At 39.9% G+C, this 22387-nt stretch overlaps 1 protein-coding gene across 1 annotated transcript in view; it reads left to right on the forward strand.

Moving 5' to 3' along the window:
* LOC119825564 (phospholipid-transporting ATPase ABCA3-like) overlaps positions 1-22387 on the forward strand; it is a 101213-nt gene that overhangs the window by 31466 nt on the left and 47360 nt on the right. The window contains exons 10-15 of the mRNA XM_042054063.1: positions 4575-4706; positions 8807-8936; positions 18568-18722; positions 18921-19076; positions 19658-19868; positions 21091-21241. Coding sequence (XP_041909997.1) covers positions 4575-4706; positions 8807-8936; positions 18568-18722; positions 18921-19076; positions 19658-19868; positions 21091-21241 — 935 coding nt within the window. The remainder of the gene's footprint in view (positions 1-4574; positions 4707-8806; positions 8937-18567; positions 18723-18920; positions 19077-19657; positions 19869-21090; positions 21242-22387) is intronic.

Consider the following 22387-nt stretch of genomic DNA (forward strand, 5'->3'; position numbering starts at 1 on the left):
GTGCGTGAGAATCCTTTCCGCATTCAGCTGCATTTGTATGTTTGTGTTTATGCTAATAGTCATGTCAATGTGTGTGATGAAATATCCTTGCGATTTTGATCTGTCCCTCCTGTAGTGATGTTGAGTAATTTTTACTTGCTGGCCCTTTGTATAACTTTTGAGAAATACCTATTCATATAATTTGCCAATCTGAAATTGCATTGCATTTGTTTTTCTCAATATTGAGAGGTTTTAGTTGCCCATATCTTCTGAAAACACTGCTTTTGGACAACTTCTTTACAGATACTTCCTCCCATTTCATACGTATGCTTTGCTGTGTTGACCATCACACCTGCTTGCAGATGACTCTTGGCTCAGAGTGATTCCATTGGGCTGATTTTGCTTGTGTTGTTGTGCTGTGGGAATCTTATTATAAAAAAAAAAAACACCTATCCTGATATCTTAAAGCATCGCCCCATTTTTCCTCTAGTAGTTTTAGGTGTTTGATCTCATATGTGCTGGAAGATTGGTATCTGACCTCTTTCTGTGCACAGATATCTAGTTTTCTCAGCAGCATTTACTGAAGAGACTTTTAAAATTCAATACATTTTTAATATTTGATACCTTGGTCAAAACCCAACTTCCTATACATATATGGACTTATATTTGGATTCTGATGTTGTGCTCCATTCATCTGTGTGTGTTGTCATTCCAGCTTAGCCTGGTTAGATACCACAACTCTACAATACAGGGAAAGAAAGAAATGGTGATTTTATGGTCAGTGTGTGTGTGCGTGTGCACATTTGCACACATACAGGCATATGCATGTAGTCCAGTGGAGGATGCTCAGTGTCTTCCTCTGTTACTTTCCACCTTACTCCTTTGAGACAGGGCCTCTCAGTGAACCTGGAAAGAAGCTGATGACCAACAAGCCCTGCATTTTAGTATCCTATTTAATTTCTTCAGAATTTCATAATTTTTTATAGAAGTCTGGTATTTGATTAAATTTACCCCCAGGCATTTTTTGTAGCTATTGCTATTGTTGGTGTGATTGTTTTCTTGATTTCTATTTATTATAATTAGTGTGTTTTTAGTATCTTTAAAAGTCTCTTCATTTCTGTGGGTTAACTGGTGAAGCTCACTGAATTTTTCAGTTATTGCCTGCAAAGTGAAACCATCTGACTCCTCCTCTCCTATTTGGGTGACTTTTATTTCTCTAAATTAATTACCTGGCTAAAACTTCCACTACTGTACTAAATAAGAATGGTTGAAAATATGAACACCCTTGTTCCAGATGTTAGAGGAAACACTTTCAACCTTCTCCAATTTGAGATGATGTTGGCTGTGGGCTTATAATAAATAGTATTTAATGTGTTGAGTAAATTCTTACCATACTTTATTTTTTGAACATTTTTATAATGAAGATATTCTGATTTTTACCAAATGCATTTTCCATCTCTGTTGGGATGATACTGTATTTTTAATTTTTTTTGCACTATACATTTTTCTCTGCTCCCCTCCCTTCCACCCTACTCCCCTTCTACCCTTTCCTGTGACCCTCACACTCACAATTTACTCAGGAGATCTTGTTTTCTCCTTCCTTTTGTCGATCCATGTATGTCTCTCATAGGGCCCTCTTTGCTGTCTAGGTTCTCTGAGGTTGTAAATTATAGGTTGTTTTTTTCTTTGCTTTATGTAAAAAAGCCACTTCTGAGTGAGTACATATTATATTTGTCTTTCTGGGTCTGAGTTACCTCACTCCAGATGTTTTTTTCTCTAGATCCATCCATTTGCCTGCAAATTTCAATATGTCAGTATTTTTTACTGCTATATAGTACTCCATTGTGTAAATGTTCTGCCTTTTCTTTATCCATTCTTTGATTGTACTCCATCTACATTGTTTCCAGGTTCTGGTTATTATGAATAATGCTGATTTGAACATAACTGAGTAAATGTCCTTGTGGTACAATTGAGCATCCTTTGGGTATATACCCAAAAGTGATATTGCTGTGTCTTGAAGTAGATTGTTTCCTAATTTTCTGAGAAATTCCCATACTGATTTCCAAAGGAACTGTACAAGTTTGCATTCCCACCAGCAATGAAGGGGTATTTTCCTTACTCCACATCCTCTTCAGCATAAACTGTCATCAGTGTTTTGATCTTGGTCATTCTTACAGGTGTAAGATGGAATCTCAGAGTTTTGATTTGCATTTCTCTAATGCCTAAGGATGTTGAGCATTTCCTTAAGTGTCTTTCAGCCATTTTAGATTCCTCTGTTGAGAGTTCTCTGTTTAGGTCTGTACTCCATTTTTTTAAAAATGGATTATTTGTTCTTTTGATGACCAATTTCTTGAGCTTTTTGTATATTTTGGAGATCAGTCCTCTGTCCAATGTGGGGTTGGTAAAGATCTTTTCCCATTCTGTAGGCTGCCGTTTTGTCTTGTTGACCGTGTCCTTTGCTTTATAAAAGATTTATAAAAAGATTTATAAAAGAATGGCTTTTTTACATAAGCAAAGCAAAAAAAACAACCTATAATTTACAACCTCAGAGAACCTAGACAGCAAAGAGGGCCCTATGAGAGACATACATGGATCGACAAAAGGAAGGAGAAAACAAGATCTCCTGAGTAAATTGTGAGTGTGAGGGTCACAGGAAAGGGTAGAAGGGGAGTAGGGTGGAAGGGAGGGGAGCAGAGAAAAATGTATAGTGCAAAAAAAAATTAAAAATACAGTATCATCCCAACAGAGATGGAAAATGCATTTGGTAAAAAGTTTCAGGAGGTTTCATTTATTAATTGTTTCTCTCAGAGTCTGTGCTACTAGATTTATATTTAGGAAGTGGTCTCCTGTGCCAGTGCGTTCAGGTGTACTTCCCACTTTCTCTTTTCTGAGGTTCAGTGTGCAATGTGATTGGTTTTATGTTGAGATCTTTGATCCGTTTGGACTTGAGTTTTGTGCATGGCAATAGATATGGATCTATTTGCATTTTTCCACATGTTGGCCTCCAGTTATGCCAAGACCATTTGTTGAAGATGTTTTCTTTTTTCCATTTTGTATTTTTAGCTTCTTTGTCAAAAATCAGGTGTTTTTAGGTGTGTGGATTGATATCTGGGTCTTCAGTTCAGTTCCAATGCTCCTCTTGTCTGTTTTTATGCCATTACCAGGCTATTTTCATTACTGTAATTCTATAGTAGAGTTTGAAGTCAGGGCTGGTGATACCTCCAGAAGTTCCTTCATCGTACAGGATTGTTTTGGCAATCCTGTTTTTTTTTTCCATATGAAGTTGAGTATTATTCTTTTGGGCTCTGTGCAGAATTTTGTTGGGCATTGCATTGAATCTCTAGATTGCTTTTGGTAAGATTGCTATTTTTACCATGTTAATTCTACCTACCCAAGAGCATGGGAAATCTTTCCATTTTCTGGTGTCTTCTTCAATTTCTTTCTTAAAGGATTTAAATTTCTTGTCATACAGGTCTTTCATTTGTTTGGTTAGAGTTGCCCAAAGATATTTTATGTTATTTGTGACTATCATGAAGGGTGATCAGAGATGCTATATGGTTTAAGGATCAAAACTTTATAACTTTGTTAAATATATAATTAAGTGGAGCAGGCTTTCCTCTATAAATATTTAAATTGTAAAGAAGACAGGAACTACACAGTACAGTATGTTGTCCTTGGTTTTGAACTGAGACACCATGGACTTGCCTTTGTTTGTATGACTGTAGCATGAGTTCTAATTGTTCTTAATAATAAAAACTTGGAGTCAGATATTAGGGGTTAAAGCTGAAACACCAGAGAAGCAAAGTGGCCAACCACTAGAGAGTTCTTATCTCTACCAGTGCTCAGACCAAAAGGGTGATTCTGTCCTCAGACTGACTGCTGCTCAGACTGCATTGAGTTGATGTCTCCTTCCACCTTACATTCCTCTCTCCACCCAGTCATATCACTCCTGTCTCCACCTCCCTAGGGCTGGGATTACCTTTGTGTGAGCTCTGTTTCTCTTTTAACCTGGATCAATTTCGTGTAGCCCAGGGTGGCCTTGAACTAACAGAGATCCAATTGTCCCCCATATCCTGAGATTAAAGGGGTTGTGCCACCACTGCCTGGCCTCTAGTGGCTTAACTCTGTACTTTGATCTCCAGGCAGGCTTTATTTGTTAACAAACACAAAATATCACTACGTATAGCATCAGTAAAAAGGACTGTTTGAGGGAAAAATCAAAGTGGTTTAATATTTATGAAAATGATTTTATCCATATAGACTCACTGAGAAGTTGTAGGATATCCACAATGTATAGATCAACCGTGCTAGAAAGATCTGATTCAGAGTGAGGCAGCGCTGCTCACTAGGCACTTCTGAGGCAACTTCGTTACTTTCTTTTGAAAAGCTGAGCTTTAAGCACAGTATGTGTTCTGTGATTGTATTTTAGAAATTCATAGCACAGACAGACAATTTGCTTCACATCATAAAGTCAGTTATTGTAACTCTCTTCAAAACTAGAATGAAATGAGCCCGAGAACTGTGAAATCTTTAGAGCACTTAACTTTCCAATAATACCATGATGATGATGATTATTTTGGCTGTTGTTATTTTAGAAAACCTACTGGTTTGGAGAACCTTCCTTAAGCAAGGAAGAGAGCCAAGTCACTGATGTACCCTCAAATGATTTTATTGAGCCTGAACCTGTTGGCTTAGAGGCTGGCATCCAGATTCAACATTTGTACAAGGTATTTATTCAACAGGTTTCTGTTTCTTGATAGGAGATTATCTATGAAGATTAAATGTTTGATATAGCCACAGCTCTACAGCTATGCCAATTAAGAGTCTTTTAGTAAGATAAACTTTAAGTGTATACAAGAGAATCACGAGTCTGTGTGTTTGCCTGGGCATGGTGGCACAGGTTTGTCATCCCAGCCCCTCGTGGAGGGTGGGGGTGGGGGAGGCTGAGGCAGAGAAATTGTAGATTTAACTCCCTTGGATTTCATAATGAAAGTCTGTCTCTAAACATACTGTTATTTCTCTCCTTCCTTCGAAATGAGATCTACATCATGTAGCTAACAATGGTATCCTCCAAGATCCTCCATGGTGGAGTCAAGATGTAACGTTTATCAGATATTTGAAAATTATGCCCTGATTTGTTTTACAAGTTAGATTTTATACTGTTTGCACGATTTTCTGTCAAAATATTGGCAAATATTGTTAGGCTTTTGTTCATTTCTGATTCTGAAAGGGTGTATTTTTTTTTTCAGGAAACTCATACTTGCTGACATTCCCTTGCCTCCCAAAGAGCTATTCCAACTTAATTTGGATGTCTAATTTCATAATTTGTGGCAATTGAATCCTTTTCAGAGTTTCTGCTATTTGCCAGGTTAAGAGCCAGTGGAGGACTGGCATGTGGCTCCTTTCCCCCACTGAGCTGCCCCCACCTTCTGCTTTAATGACATTAGCACAGATGTCAAACAGCCTTTCCGCTGGTTCTCTTTGGGTATTTACTAACATCAGCCATTTTCCTATGGTAAAGGAAGTACGTTGTGTTTTTCTGTTGTCTCTCTTCTCTTCAGCTTTCTTTGCCTGCAGGATTGCCCCAGCATGCTATTCGATTGTTTGAGTGGTTCATTCAGCATGGCCCTGACACGCAGCTCTGCGGTCACAGTAGTTCACTGTCCCAGATCTCTCCTTAAGCCTGCATGAGAGTGTCATGAGTGTTCAGCTGACCCATAGCCCTTTTCTGTAGCATTGATTGTTGACTCAAGAATTCAACAATTGGCTTCTGAGAATTCATTGTTTTCTAGAAGATGATTGGTGTTAGGGATACAGAAATGAGTACATCAGATAAAATTCTTATGTTAACTAGACATCTGTAAAATCAACAAGGAACAGATTATTTACAATACCCAAGGATGATAAGCCTTCTAAGCTGAACTTAGAGGTTCTGTATATTTTCCTCCTTTGAAGTATATGCTAATTTTAAGCATGGATTCTGCAACCCCCCCCCCCCACCCACACACACAAAAGAACTCTACTAGAATAATGAGTCGCATATAAAGGTTTTTTTGGGAGGGCAGGAAGAGAGGGAATCATGGCTGGCTGGTAGGAGAGATTCAAAGCTTGGAGGATCTAGCAGATGGCCAGTCATTTAGTGATCTGTATGGCTGCGTGTGAGGTGCTATGGCTCTAAAAGGAAGCATGAAATCACTGTTCTTGGGGTACTCTAAAAACAAAGTCAATTTTGGAGCTTGGAAATAAAACAGACTAAAGAAATAATTCCAAACCCTAGGACAAAAAAAAACTGAAGCAATTTAGATCTGCAAGACAGTCTATAAAGAAGCAAGAGGGCCGACTCGAGCAGAATTGAGCTGGAAGTGAACTAACAAAACCCAAAATCTGTTTTTACTCTGCTGAGTCCCAGATCAGATGGAAGTGATGCCTCTTCTCTGTGTATTTAATCAAGTAAAGGGTTGCTCTATGGTGGACGATAACAGCTACCACATAGCCATGCTTTTCTCCTAAACAAGTGTATTGAACAACTGAAAACATGTTAGACATGTGAAGAAGCATGAAATAGTGACCATAACTAACAGTGGACATCTACAGCAGAAGAGCTTCAACAGGAACATGCTATAGATGTTAGGACTAGTAGGCACAGATTTAAAAATAATGATTAGTATATTAAAGAAAATAATTTAAAAAATAATGAAAATAGAAAAACAGTAAGACTGTGAGTACAGAAACAGACTAGTCAGTGAGTATATAAACAACTGAAGCCCATAATTTATTTATGTGACCCGAGAAGCACGCTGTGTTAGCAAATTCAGAAAGCAAGTACATGTGGAGTGCTTTCAGAAGATGCCATAAGCCCATCATGATGCAATCTCACCGTAAACTGAAATCAGAGTGTCGTCACCAGAGCGGGGGAAAAGAGTAAAAGATGAATAATTAGAAAGCTCAGATGTCAAAGAAAAGAATATAATTCTTATTGCCCTTGTTTGCCTCCCAGAAGATACCACATATTTTGGACCTAGGACTTGGAGAAATTAAGTTGTAATGGACCTGGATGCCTCCTCCCTCAGGACTAGCTCTCCTCCTATCAGAAACTGCTGTGAAAGCTGTCTAGAAAGAAAAGCAATAATTAGTCCTTCCCAGCCTAGAGCCTGTGAGCCGTGGGTGGCCAGCCCCCATCTACAGTGCACCCTAATACCTTATACGTGATACTCGGGGGACATTGTGGAAAAGCCGGAGGGAAAATTGTAAAAAAAAAAAAAAAAAAAAAAAAAAAACAGAGGAAGAGAATGTCTGCTGTGAGACAGTATCTTCTAGACATCAAGGGGAAGTTTCGCCTTGAAATAGCAGCACTATGGGAGGAAGGGAGAGAGGGAGATGACTCAGGAGGGAGGGAGAATATGAATGCACTTCAGTGTGTCTACAGCAACAGAGAGGTCAGGTGGAAGATTTTTAGATAGGGCTTTAAGGACCTTGGTTCAGGGCAGGAGCTAATGGCTAGGTGTTCTTAGCAAGAGTTCATGTCTCAGTGTTTGGTGAAAACCTTAAATGGCACCGTGAGTGCCTGGAATTGCTGAAGGTCTGGGTCAGCTTCACACCCGCAGCAGAAAGTCTGCAGTTATGTGTGCCACACAGCAGTCAAGGCAGGCTGTAGTTTCAAGTTAGGATGGAGAGAGAAAGCAGAAACTGTGGGGGCTGCAGATAGCTGTAAAGCTGTGAGTGACCCAAAGCCCTCCCAGTTATCCCCTTTCAATGGGCTGATAGCACACATTGGTTTTTTATTTTTGTTTAAGACACCACTTAACAAAAGAAAATGTGAATGGCAGTTCACAAATTCAGTGACTTAAATGGAGAGCACAGCAGATGTTCACCGAGGTGACAAGCGGTCCATGTGCAGTTTGCCCTCTTATCCCAAGCCCCTTTCCTTCAGGCACTGGTGGAGAAAGATATGTCTAATTAGTCCTTGCAAGTTCCCATCCATTGTTAGACATATGGTTTGCATGGTGCCTGCCCCCATGGTGCCTAGCTGATAAAATGCCTTTCTTCCTTCGTTAAGTATCTGACTATATTTACAGGAGCGTTGTTCTAGGCTCTCTATTTGTATCATTGTATATATGCACACATGTTTTCCCATTCTCCTGTAACAGCTTTTCTGTCATGGAGGAAGGTGCCCTGTATGGCTTATTCACAGCTACGATCAGAGCATGTGCTGGCTACGGTGCATGCGACACCAGTTCTCAGGAAATGATTAGCACCAATGACTGACTAATGAGTTCCCAGTGTGTGAGGGAGATGTCTGAGGTCCGTCAGCCCCACATTTTGGAATGTGTAGCTAGGTAAATAGTTGTGTGGCTCATGCAGAAAGGATCATAGGCGAGAGTGTTCATTTTAGGTGTAACAAGTAGAGTCTGCAGTGTCTACAAGCTGCGAAATGCAGTGGGACTTTAGGCAGATCATTCTGAAACATTGGAGAAAGTCTGACTGAGGCTAACTAGGCCTGACTGGTGCTGACTGGTGCTGACTGGGCCTGACTGGGCCTGACTGGGGCTGACTGGGGCTGACTGGGCCTGACTGGGGCTGACTGGGCCTTCCTGATTGGGGCTGGATGGGGTTCTATCAGCTTTAAGACTGGAACAGAGCAACAACAGGAGATTGCTCAGGGGAGTCCGTAGCCTGCCCTGAAACAGCCCTGTATACGGCTTGTAAGCATTGTTTGGTAATTGAATCTCTTTTTGTTTTTTTTCTCCAACCTTGAGATTAATGGCACTTTTCTCCAACTCTGAATAAGGTGACAGTAATCAAATTAGTCCTTGTTTTCCTTTTACAGAAATTCACATTAAAAAATAATACCCTGATGGCAGTAAAAGACTTGTCTTTGAACCTGTACGAGGGGCAGATCACCGTTCTTCTGGGACATAACGGGGCAGGAAAGACCACTACCTTATCCATCCTCACAGGTGTGTATCTGGGGTCACACCGGGGACGAGCTCAGTGGACCAAGGGTCAAGTGTGAGGTGTCTGCTACTTTGCTGAAGCCAACATCATTGTAGTGCAGCTGGTAATCCACTCGGTTCTTAAGGTGCAGTCGCTGTCATACAGTCGGATCAGCGCTTACTTCCTTGTCTCCGTACATCAAGCTCCCTTTCTTTTGAGTGCCATTCTGAATGATCGTCCCCACGTTTTTGCCTTACTTCCTGCTGCCCTCTCCACACCGCAGGAGACCACTGCCGTTTTCCTAGCCTGTATGGCTCTCACTGTGAATGCACACTATGAATACATACTAATTTTCTGAGAATATTTCAAAAACAGCTAAATTGAAGTTTTTTAAATTCAAATGTCCCTGTATGTGTGACCTTTATTCTACCATTCCAATATTTTACTATACTTTTATATACCTATCAACCCATTTAAAATACTTCAAAGTTAATTTTAGACATTAAATATTCTTTTTATTATTTAACTTAGAAATTTTCTTTTGATAAAAATATTTTGTAATGTTTAAAATTTGTTTATTTGCTGAATTTTGACATATGTACACATCTGTGTAGTCCAACAGATGTATCTTAAGATACATAGAAAATTCTCTAATTTCTCAAATAACCTGCTTAAAAATCAACTCCATTCTTATTTATTTATTTTGTGTGTCTGGGGTCTGGGGAGAGGCAATTTGTGCCACAGCACACACGTAGAGATCAGAGGACAACCTTAGCATCTCTCTCTCCTCCCCATGGGGCTGGGGATTGAACTCGGGCTGGCAGGTGTAGCAACAAGTGCCTTTACCCGCTGGACCATCCCACTAGCCTAAGAATTCCACTTTTAATTCATTTCTACCAATACATTTCATATGAACCAATAACTTGGTTTATTCCCTAAATATAGATTGTTAATATGCAAAGTATTGGGATAGAAACCCAAAGTGAATGGATAGGCCCAATGTCCTTACCTCCAGGGATTTTATATTGGATGGGAATTCTGATGTGTAGACAGGAGTATTATAATGTGGCTTGAGAAACAGATCTCAAAGGGAGGGTTCTACCCTGGCAATCTTGACTAATTCCTGCTTAGGGAGGTGGTTTGGTGGGAATGAAATCTGAGTCTGGGGAAAGATGGCAAAAACCATGAACAGAGAGAGTGATGTGTGTTATAAGGACATACAGAGCCTGGGAACAAGAGCATGAGACTGCCACGTGACCAGAAAAGAGGAAAAGAATGAGGAATGGCAGAAAGAACAGGCCAGGCCTGAGATCTCTAGTGCATGCCTGGTGGGGTGGGCTTCTGTGACAATGACTGAGGCAGACTGAATGTTGTTGAATCTCCCCTGAACCTCAGTTGGAAAACCTCTGCTTAAAGGCATTCTTTCTGAACTAGTATCACATGACTGTGAAGAAATCACTGTCATGGTTGACAGCAGGGTCGAACTGCCTACCACTCACAAAATGTGCCTGTATCTGCTGTTTTGGAACACACTCATGTGTTACATGTGCATGACAAGTGTGCACAAAGACGTGTCTTTGTCCCAGAACCTGTCCCTGTTGCTTTATAAGGCAGAGATTTTTAAATGTCCGTAAGGACAATGCAGTGGCTAGTGCCTTGTGAGGGCGAGGCAGAGCGGAAGAGGATGCACAAGAGAGCCGGCATGGCCACAGAGAGGGGCCAACACCGCCACAAGCCACTGCAGCATTGTTAAACCAAGGGACCAGTGTGGTGGAATATTATTTTAAGATGTGTTACAACATGTATTTAATGATGCAAAGATGCATTGCATTCTTCCATGTTGCATTTGTTTAGCTCTGTGAAGCTATGTTGCTTTGCCTGCCTAAAACACGTGTATTCTAATAGAGAGCTGAATGGCTGATAGCTAGGCAGCAGAGAGAAATGTGTGGGACTACCAGGCATAGAGAATAAATAGAAAAGAAGTAGAGGAGAAAGGAGTGAGAGAAGGAAAAGGAGAGGAAGACACCAGGGGCTGCCACCCAGCCATGGAGTAAGAAGTAAAGAAAGTGAAATAGTGTGAAGAAAGGTAAAAACCCAGAGGCAAAAAGAAGGTGGGATAGTTTAAGAAAAGCTAGGAAGAAACAAGTCAAGCTAAGGCTGGGCATTTATAAATAAGAATAAAACTTCATATGTTTATTTGGGAGCTTGGTGATGGGTCCCCAAAGAGTAAAATAAAAACCAACAACAGACCAGTTTCTTCTTGAGCTTCTATTGGAGGCATGCTTTTCTAAAGAACTTTATGGCCTAGCGTCACTGACTTTAGGCTTCTATCCCTAAATAAATCTGGCTTTAGCCACCAAGTCTGTGATAGTTTGTTACACCAGACATGAAGCAAATACACTGTTGACTCTGGATGCAAGAGGCACCTCTTTGTGTCCGTATCCTCACAAATTCCCTTAACTGGTCATGCCTAACTGCCTCTCTTCACACTGTAGATTTTTCTACTCATCTATGAAAGCCCAGCTCCAAGGTGGTCTCTACATCTCCTCACTGATAACTATTAACTCTAGCCTGTGTTTGGTAACCAGTGTGCCCCAGTGACTAGAATGGTCCCTCACAGAGTGCTCAGCAGACACATGCAGGGCTTATTAACCACATGTCACCTTTGTTCATTCATTTACTTCCATCATTAGATCCAAATTATTTGAGGCGAGGATCATGATTTGTTAACTTCTCTAAATGGTGGTATTTTTTTTTAGGTAAGTTTGGCAGAAGTCACCATTTCAAGCATACAGTTAAGTGACTTTGGTACACTCATACTGTTGTGTAGCAGTTGCCCTAAAGGAGCCTCTAACTCTCAGCCATCATTTTCTGATTAATGTCCCATCTTTCCAGCCACTGACTGTCACCAGTTTGATTTCAGCACCTGTGGACTTGACTAATATGTAGCCATTGTGTGAGGATTTGAATGACTGTCACATGACCTTTCATTTTACTTCAAAGGAAACCTTTGCAGACTTCCTGTAGGGAAGGTTATTATTTTCAGACTCACGCTGTATTGGTTATGTGGAGATATCATTGAAGGAGAGTCTGGATGGATATAGCCAAGGAAAATAAGCAACTTAGAGTTATATCAGTCAATGAATAGGTAAAGAAAATATGATACACAATGGAATACTATTTAGCCATAAAAAGAATGGAAGCTCAGTCTTTTGTGACAATGTAGACAGAAATGGAAAAATCAAATGAAACACAGAAAGACAAGACAAAAACTATACAGTTAAATTTGCACATGGAATAAAAATTGTTACCATAGAAGTTGAGAGTAGAATTGTGATTATGTGAGTGTGGAGAACAATGGGAAGGGATGGATGGAGACATTGGATTAATGGCTACTGAATTAAGAATAAGAAGTTCTGGTGTGTTGTTGTACAGAAAGAAAGCACCTGTATTGATCGCAGTAGTTCCCATATGTTAAAAAGTCTGGAGGAGAGGATTCTGAAAGCTTTCAGCATTATATAATGCATTTATTCATGCATTTGGAGGATCACATGGTTCACCATTAACTAATGCAGACAGTGTTATGTTTTATGTGTTAAAACATAAATTTAAACTTAAAAAGATAAATTAATTGTATAATCATATGATATGATAAATACAGAGCTGGAAAAGAAACATGTTTAGACTACTTTCTATTTTGTCTCGGTCAGGATCTTTTGAATCTACTTCCTATAAAAATGTAAGTAGACATTATCTACATTTACCAATGATGTAACGTTCCAGGTTCCAGGTGGCACCTGCATCCTATAGGTACAACTGACCTATACCCCAACTCTCCCAGGAAAGGTAACATTTACCGAATAATTCTCTTAAATAAATGGCTTAGTGATGCAACTCAAAAGTTCAAAAACAAGAACAAACCAAACCCAAACTCAATAGACAGCAGGAATTAATAAAGTCTGAGCCAAAAATCAGTGAAACAAAGTAAATAATACAAAAAATCAATAAGCCTAAAATCTGGTTCTCTGAAAAAAATAAATAAGATTGGCAGGATATTGGCCCAATTAACCAAAAGAATTAGAGGACCCAAATGAACAGAATCAGAAATGGGCAAGGAAACATTACAACAGACTCCACAAAAATACAGAATATCATAACAGGATATTTGAAAAACCTGTACTCTATTAAGCTGTAAAGTCTTTTTAAAAAAGGGCAAATTTCTAGATTAAATCAATCCACCAAAATTAAACCAGGAAGAAGTCGACAATATAAACAGACTGAAAGCAAATGAGGAGATTGAGACAGTAATTCAAAGCCCTCCAGCTTAAAAAGAAAAGAAAAAGTAAAGTTCAGGATAGATTCACAGTAGAATTCTATCAGACGTTCAAAGAAAATTTACATCCAATCTTTCTTAAACTATTTTAAAAATTAGAAACTGGCTCTATGAAAGAAATATTACTGTAGTATCCAAATCAAGTAAAGACACAACAGCGAAAAAAAAAAAAGAAAGTCACAGACCAATATCCTTGCTTAACAAAGAATTTAAAATACCCAATAAAGTGCTTGCAGACCAAATACGCACATACATCAGAAATATTGTACAGCATAACCAAGTTGGATTTAGCCTAGAGATTTGGGGGTAGTTCAACATATGCAAGTCGATAAATGTAATAAACCACGTAAATGGACTTAAAGACCAAAATTGAATAATCATCTCAGTAGATGCAGAATAAACTTTCAGCAAAATTCAACACAGCTTCATGATAAAATCCTAGGGAGAGTAGGACTAGAGAGAATACATCTTAGCACAATAAAAGCTGCAAATAGAACCCCAGTAGCACAGACACTGAGAGAAACAGTTAATAAATGGGACCTCCTGAAATGGAAAAGCTTCCGTAAAGCAAAGGCCATGGTCAACAAGATAAAACTACAGCCTACGGGATGGGAAAAGATCTTCATCAACCTCACATCAGACAGAGGACCGATCTCCAAAATACATGAAGAGCTCAAGAAATTGGTCATTGAAAGAACAAATAATCCAATTTAAAAAAATGGATTATATACCTAAACAGGTAACTCTCAACAGAGGAATCTAAAATGGCTGAAAGACACTTAAGGAAATGTTCAACATCCTTAGTCATCAGAGAAATGCAAATCAAAACAACTCTGAGATTCCATCTTACACCTGTAAGAATGGCCAAGATCAAAAACACTGATGACAACTTATGCTGGAGAGGTTGTGGGGTAAAGGGAACACTTCTGCATTGCTGGTGGGAATGCAAGCTAGTACAGCCCCTTTGGATGTCAGTGTGGTGATTTCTCAGAAAATTAGGAAACAACCTTCCTCAAGACCCAGTAATACCACCTTTGGGTATATATCCAAAGGATGCTCAATCATGCCACAAGGACATATGCTCAACTATGTTCATAGCAGCAATGTTTGTCATAGCTAGAACCTGGAAACAGCTTAAATGCCCCTCGACCAAAGAATGGATAAGAAAAATGTGGTACATTGTACTACACAGCAGAAAAAAAAATAACATCTTGAATTTTGCAGGAAAATGAATGGAGCTAGAAAACATCATATTGAGTGAGGTAACCCAGACCCAGAAAGACCATTATCAAATATACTCACTCATAAGTGGTTTTTAAACATAAAGCAAAGAAAACCAGCCTACAAATCACAATCCCAGAGAACCTAGACAACAATGAGGACCCTAAGAGAGACTTACATAGATCTAATCTACATGGGTAGTAGAAAAAGACAAGATCTCCTGAATAAATTGGGAGCATGGGGATCTTGGGGGAGGGTTAAAGGGGAGGAGAGAGGCAGGGAGGGGAGCAGAGAAAAATGTAGAGCTCAATAAAAATCAATTTAAACAAGCTGTAGATGAGAAATCTGCAACTAACATTATTCCAAATGGAAAAAAAATTAAATCAATATCACTGAAGTCAGGAACAAGACAGATCTTCCAATTATTCTAACTTTTCAATATTGTGCTCAAAGCACTAGCCAGAGAAATAAGAAAAGAGAAGTAAATTAGACAGATTAAAATGGGAAAAGGAGTCAAACTGTCTCTATTTACAGATTGTATTATACATAAGAGATTTCAAAAATTCTACCAGAAAAATTCTAAAAAACAATGAACAATTTCAGTAACATGGTAGACACAGACTCAACACACACATAAATGGATAGCTTTCCTGTGCCCCAACCCAGAGTAGGAGATCGTGGCCACACTCAGATTTACAACAAATAGCAATGAGTAAGCCTGACCAAGGAGGCAACGGCCATCTACAGTTAGAATCTTAAACCTTGGAATAAAGAGATAAAGACACCAGAAAATGGAGAGAGATCACAGGCTCGTGGACTGATAGAATTAATATTGTGAAAATGGCCATTCAACCAAAGCCATTTTCAGATTCAATATGATCTCATTTAAAATTCCCATCTCATTCTTCAAAAAAATAGAAAAACTATCCTAAGATTTGCATGGAACCACAAAAAATTCTGGATAACTAAAATAATCCTGAACAGTGCTGGAGAGATTTACATTCTAGACGTGAAGATATATTACAGAGCCGTAGGAATAAAGACAATATGGTACTAGCACAAAAGCAGACATGTGCTTTTGTGAGTTCATGTTAACAAATTTGAAAGTGAACAAAACTGAAGATTCAAACATGAGTACAAGTAGTACAGCCATCTGATATTTGAGAAAGTTGCCAAAACCATGTTAGACAAAAGAAAGCATCTTCAGTGAATGGTGCTTAGAAAGCTGTATGTCCACGTGAAGAATGTAATTAGACCCATCACCTATCACCAAACACAAAAGCTAACTCCAAACAAATCAACCACCTTAATGTGAAACCTGAAGCTGGTGGAAGACATAGACAGTACCCTATATGATGCAGGTCTAGAAAAGGATTTTCTAAATAGGACTCCATTTGCCCTGGAATTAAGGGCAACAACTGATAAATGGGACATCATAAAACTAAAATGCTTCTGTATATAAAAGGAAGAAAATCAAGTGAAAAGGATGCCCATAGAATGGAAAAGAATCTTTTCTAGCTAAACATTTGAAAGAAGACTAATATCCAATTAGTCTTCTAATTGGATATTGCAGATTGCTTTGGGCCCTATGGAAATCAGAGAATTCTCCAAAGGCTAAACATGAATGCACTGTCTGGTCCAGTTATTTAACCCCTTGGTACATGCCCCAAGGACTCAATATTCTACTCCAAAAATAGTTGAACAGTCATGTTTATTGCTGCTTTAGTCACAATACCTAGGAAATAGGAACAACCTAAATATCCTTCAACTGATGAATGGATAATGAAAATACGGTACCTATACACTATGAAATACTACTCAGCTGTAAAAACAAACAAAAAAACTGAACATTGCACTATACTGAGGTAACAGAGACTCAGAAAGACAAATGTGGAGTGATGTCTTTCATCTGTGACTCCTAGCTCCAAATCTTCAGGTGTGGTTAAATACCCTGGAGTAACTGCAGGTATCAGGAAAGCAAAAAGGGGACTGTGGGGGTGGCAACAGAGAGGAGAATATCAATGTCCAAGTGATTTGAAGGGAGAAATGAAAATGGAGGTGAGATGAGATCAGTACAGGAGGAGAGGGAGAATGTAAACTAACAGTGGGCATGTCTGAAAACAACCCCACAAAGAATCATATTGTAACATGAACAGGGGCCTGCTTGCTGTTGGGGTTTTTGTCTGCCCGGCACCCCACAACTGGTTAGCCCCAAAGAAAATCACACATAGGTCTCCATAAATTATAAGCTGATTGGCCCATTATCTCAGGCTACTTATTAGCTCTTGTAGGTTATATTAACCCATTATTCTGATCTATGTTAGCCATGTGGCTCAGTACCTTTTTCAGTGGGGCAGATCACATCCTACTGCTTCGGTGATCTGGGCAGGAGTGAGAGGAATCAACTTCCTCCTTCCCAGAATTCTCCTGTTCTCATTGCATTATTTCTACTTCCTGTCTGGTTTTCCCACCTATACTTCCTGCCTGGCCAATCAGTGTTTATTTAAAACATGATTGACAGATTACAGACAATTCTCCCATACCATCATATTGTTTCTATTTACTTAAAATTATGTATAATACATACAAGTCTACAGGTATACATATATAGTTTAAATAAAAATTTCCCATCTGGGCTGACAGTGTTCTCCACAAGAGCCATAGACTGTGTAACAGAAACCCCAATACCAGATATGAGAAGGCCCTTTTCAGGTAGTTTGACTGGGCAAATCTAAGAGATTCCCCAAACACCATAGGCTACTGCTGTTGCCATTGGTCTTCATCCTAGGGCTTGAAGGTAAATCTCTATTCCTGATGACACCATACACTTCAGACATAGGATTCTGTGGGTCTGACCTGGATCTCCCCTGAAAGCACCCTCCCTGAGGACCAGCTATCATGGTAACAGAAGGTACCGTGCAACCTTCCACAGAGGAAAGCAATCACCAGTCCTGTCTAACTGTGACACCTCTGTACAGCAATGACCCACATGGCAAGGTAACCCTAAGGGTGCAGTATGTATGCCTCGGCAGTAACCACAGCTCACTAGTTGGACGTAAGGGCTGCTCAGTAAGAAGGATGGCATGCCTGGTATTGGAACCTGGTCAACTACCCAGGGCTAGTGAGGTGATGGATCTTGGAGGGCAGCTTACACCACAGCTTTACTAAACCTTTATAATCCCTGGATATATTATAAATATTTACCCTTATCAGTACAGATACAAGTAGACCTCTTCCCTTATCAAGAAACTTCAATAGATGGAGACCATTCCAGAAAATTACAACTGACCAAAATCCAGAAAATAAGTGTGTGGTGCCTAGCTCAGCTGATACATCTACAACACAACTCTTGCACCTAAGGCTCAGGGAGCATCAAGGAAGAAGGTGTGGAAAGAGATAGGAAGTGTACTCTGAGATTGTGTCTCCTAGAAATGTCAGGGAAGCTACACCCATAAAATCTCAATGACATGGCTGCCCAAAGAAGACCCAAGCAAGGAGGATACTAGTAGACATCCTAATGTGGAAGGGGCTCTCACAGGGCCCCAGCCATCCACAAAGAGCTTCATGCAGTTAAGGAATGTTGAGAGAGAGAGAGAGAGAGAGAGAGAGAGAGAGAGAGAGAGAGAGAGAGAGAGAGAGAGAGAGAGAGAGCGCCCTCAGGGAAGAACCTCCTAATTGGCTATACATTATCTGAAATCATATATGTACAAGAAACATTATATAGACTGGAAAGGTTGTATTTACATATCCTGAAATACATATATACCTACTTATCAGCAATTAAAAAAGAGGTTACAAAATTGAGAATAAAGGGAGGTAAATGGGAGGGGTTGAAGGAAGGAAAGGGAAGGGAGAAAATGCTGTAATTACATCTTAATTCCAAAACCAAACTATTTTCAATAAAGATATAAAAATTAAACAAAAAGAAAAAGTAATTTCTTTCTTCATCATTGTCAGATCATAGCCATTGACACTGTGTATCTCTGTGGGAGACATTGTTGCTTTTGCATGGTCCATAGACGCTGTAGGCTCCAGGGAGCAGCATGTTGTCATGTGCCCTTGCTGACACTAAGCTCTACCATGTCTTTGCTTAATTCTAGGTTTGTATCTTCCTACCAGAGGAAAGGTCTACATTGGTGGATATGACATCTCAACTGACATGGTTCAAGTTAGGAAAAGCTTGGGCTTGTGTCCCCAGGATGACCTGTTGTTCCCGATGATGACTGTGTCAGAACACCTTGATTTCTACTGTATGGTGAGCATTTCCTTTCTGCACCCTTTACATCCTTCAGGCAGTGTGAGCAAGGACCTGCAGCTCCGCCTTCATCAAAAGTTCCTGCTTGAGGCAACAAGAAGGGCGAGCGTATGCAGACAGCTCTGTTAAAGCCCTAATGTAAGATTGTTCTAAGCACAAAGTTAAAACCACTATATAAACGTTGCTTCTTCTTTTTAGATAAAAGGAATGCCTTCAAATAAAAGATCCAGAGAAATTCGTAGGATGCTCACTGCTTTTGACCTGCTGCATAAAAGTGATACAATGACCAAGAATTTGAGTGGAGGGATGAAGCGCAAACTCTCAATCATCATAGCTCTTATAGGGGACACCAAGGTAAATAACAGTTAGAACGGGTTCCTGTGGGGCTGGCAAGATGGTTCCAGAGTCCCCGTGGAGCATGTGGAGACCTGCTTCCAGATCCCCAGCACCCAGGTAAGAGCCAGGCATGCTTGTGGGTGTCTATAATCTTAAAACAGAGATTATGTCATGGAGACAAGCAGATCCCCAGAGCTTGCTGTCCAACCAGCCCGGCTCATCGATGCCTTCTGGGTTCAGTGTGAGACCCTGTCTCAAAAGAGAAGATGTAGAGTGATTAAAGAAGACATTGCACATCAGTCTCTGACATCCACACATGTAAACGCACATAGTAAGAAATAAAATAAAATAGGTCTTTACTCCTCCAGATTCAAACACAAAAGCAGCTCTCCCAAATGTAAGGAGAGGGGCTTCCTATTATTAATGTAGCTGACATAATGTGGTTATAGGTGTGACAGTTCATGATTTATCAGTTCGCCATCCTAGGGTAGGCTAGAGTCTGTATCTTTGCTTCACTACGCCCCCTATGTACAGTAGGTTATGCCACATCCAGCAAACACGAAGTAAATAGAGCCATGGTTACTTACCCTTGTCCCTAGGTGGTGATACTTGATGAGCCAACATCTGGCATGGATCCAGTCTCAAGGAGGGCCACCTGGGACTTACTTCAGCAATATAAAGAGAACCGTACCATTTTGCTGACCACACACCACATGGACGAAGCTGATGTGCTTGGTGACCGCATTGCCATCCTAGTCATGGGGACCCTGAAGTGCTGTGGCTCTTCACTTTTCCTGAAGAAATTATATGGTTCGTCTATTTGATTCTTTGGATACTGGTGCTGTAGTGACGTCCTCTTAGCTAGGCACGGTGGTATGTGCCTGTGACTGTATGCATGATAGGCTGAGGCAGGACAGAAAATGAGTTGGAAGCTCTAAATAGGGAGAGCCTGTCTCAAAAAGCATTTCCAACATCAACTTCATTCTTTTTGTTTTCTCTAAAAAGACCTTTCTAAGTTCTATTGCATTAGAGATAAAGTATTTTGGTCCTCGTTTCTAGATATAACTCATATATCACCTATCTATTCAATTTTTTCCATTCTGACCCAATAAGCATATTCTGACTTGGAAGATGCTCCTTATTGAACCAATGAACATAATCATTATATTTATTTCTTTCACATGGCTGATAATAACTAATAATTTGTCATAGGGGCACAGATTAATACATTGATTGATGGATGCTTATAGGGAAGAAAATCAATGACCACACTGATATTTGACATTGTTTTCTCATTTGAACATTAATTAGTACCAAATCCCCACTGTGTGAGCTAAACCCTTTCTAGTTAATGTTCACAAACTATTCCTCAAATGCAGCACTGCATCAATCAGAACTTAATGGATAAGAAATAAATGAAAAGTAGGATCAAATAGCCTTGACTTGAGTGAGTATGCAGTCTGATTAGTAAGACTAAATTACTTCAAGGCCTAGTGATACAGGCCTATAATTCTAGCAATCCAAGAGGCCAAGGCAGGAGAATTGTGAGTTGAAGGACTGCCTGGGCTACAGAATGAATTCTAATCCAGCCTTGGCAGCTTTGGGGGATGTTGTCTCCAGAAGTACAGAGGACCTAGGGAGCTGTTCAGTGGGTAGAGTTCGTGCCACGCAAGCATGAGGATCTGAGTTAGGGTCTCCAGTAAACAGCAGGGTATGATGGTCTGCCCCATGACTGCAGTGATGGGAGGATGGAGGGAGACAGGAGAAGCCCGCACCTTCCTGACCAGGCGGTCTAGCCAAACTGGGGACTTCTAGGTTCAGTGAGAGAGACCCTGTTTCAAAAAAAAATAAGAATATGGAGACCCAATTGAGGAAGACACCTGCAACATCTCCATATGTTCACACACAACATCCCATGGCCCCCACACATAACTAAGTACATTTTACAGGATAAAAGGAGTGTTGGAGATACAGCTCTTGCTTGTCAGGGATTTAGGCCCCGTGTTTGATCATCTAAATGGAAAATTTTCAGGTGTGGGATATCACCTAGTCATGGTGAAGACTCTTGAATGTGATGTTGAAAAAATCTCCGAGTTGATTAAGAATTACATACCAACTGCTGAGATGGAGATGAACGTTGCAGCTGAATTGTCATTTATCCTGCCAAAGGAGTACACACACAGGTAAGGACCCAGAGATGCTGCACAGCGACCATTGGGTCCTCAGAAACTGCAGTGACCTTTCTAGGCGTCCTCAGGCTTGGCAAATATATCCTTGCTACTTGCTTTTTGAGACATACTAGTAATAGCATTTGCTTTCTAAGTTTTCACTATACAGAAGGATGCCACAAAAGGTAGTGTTCATAGACCTTTATGTTCAAGCATTGAAACTGGGATTAATGATAAGATAGGGCACAATAATGATGTTTCTTCTTCTTGCTGAGTAGAGGCAAGTGAATTTATATTGCTCTATAAAAAGGGTTCTTGGCTGGGCAGTGGTGGTGCATGCCTTTAATCCCAGCTCTCAGGATGCAGAGGCAGGCGAATCCCTGTGAGTTCGAGGCCAGCCTTGTCTACAAGAGCTAGTTCCAGGACAGCTAGGACTGTTACACAGGGAAACCCTGTCTCAAAAAAACAAACAAACAAAAAAGTGGGGGGGGGTCTTAATGTTTTCTTATGATTTTTAGTACAAATATATAATATATAATTTATATGTATAATATATAATGTATAAGGTACATTGTAAAACTTTGATAAATGCTTATGTTACAGAATGATCAAATAATAAATGCATTACCTCATATACTTATTTTTGCAGAAAAAAGCATGTAAAAGTGTATAACACATGAAATTTATAGCTGCCGTTCTGTGCTAGGATCAGTGATGCTTACTGCTCCTATCTAACTGGGATCAACAGCCTCATCCCCACCCCACCCCCACAAGGCTCTGATACCTCCATTGTGCTTTCTACTCTGTGAGTTCTAAGTTGTAGAACTTTATACAGGAAATCATGTGCCATTTGCCTTTCTGTGTCTGTGTTTTTTTCACGGATGATAGTGTCTCCTAGACATATGTGGGCTGAAATGGATAATGACACTCTTCTTACCTTTAAAGGCCGTATGGTGCTGCACTGTGCACTTACACAGTGTAGGTCACTTTTTAAACCATGTCTCTCCTGTATCTCAGATACTCTGAGTTATGCTGTGATAAAGACATTTAGAGATGCTGATCTGTTTATTTGTCTCTATAACCAGGAGGTGGTGGCTGGATCATACAACATTTACTTTTAATTTTCTGGGATCTTCCCCATGAGTACTGCTGTACCAAGGA

Source organism: Arvicola amphibius, chromosome 1, assembly GCF_903992535.2.
Source record: "Arvicola amphibius chromosome 1, mArvAmp1.2, whole genome shotgun sequence".
Lineage (NCBI taxonomy): Eukaryota > Metazoa > Chordata > Mammalia > Rodentia > Cricetidae > Arvicola > Arvicola amphibius.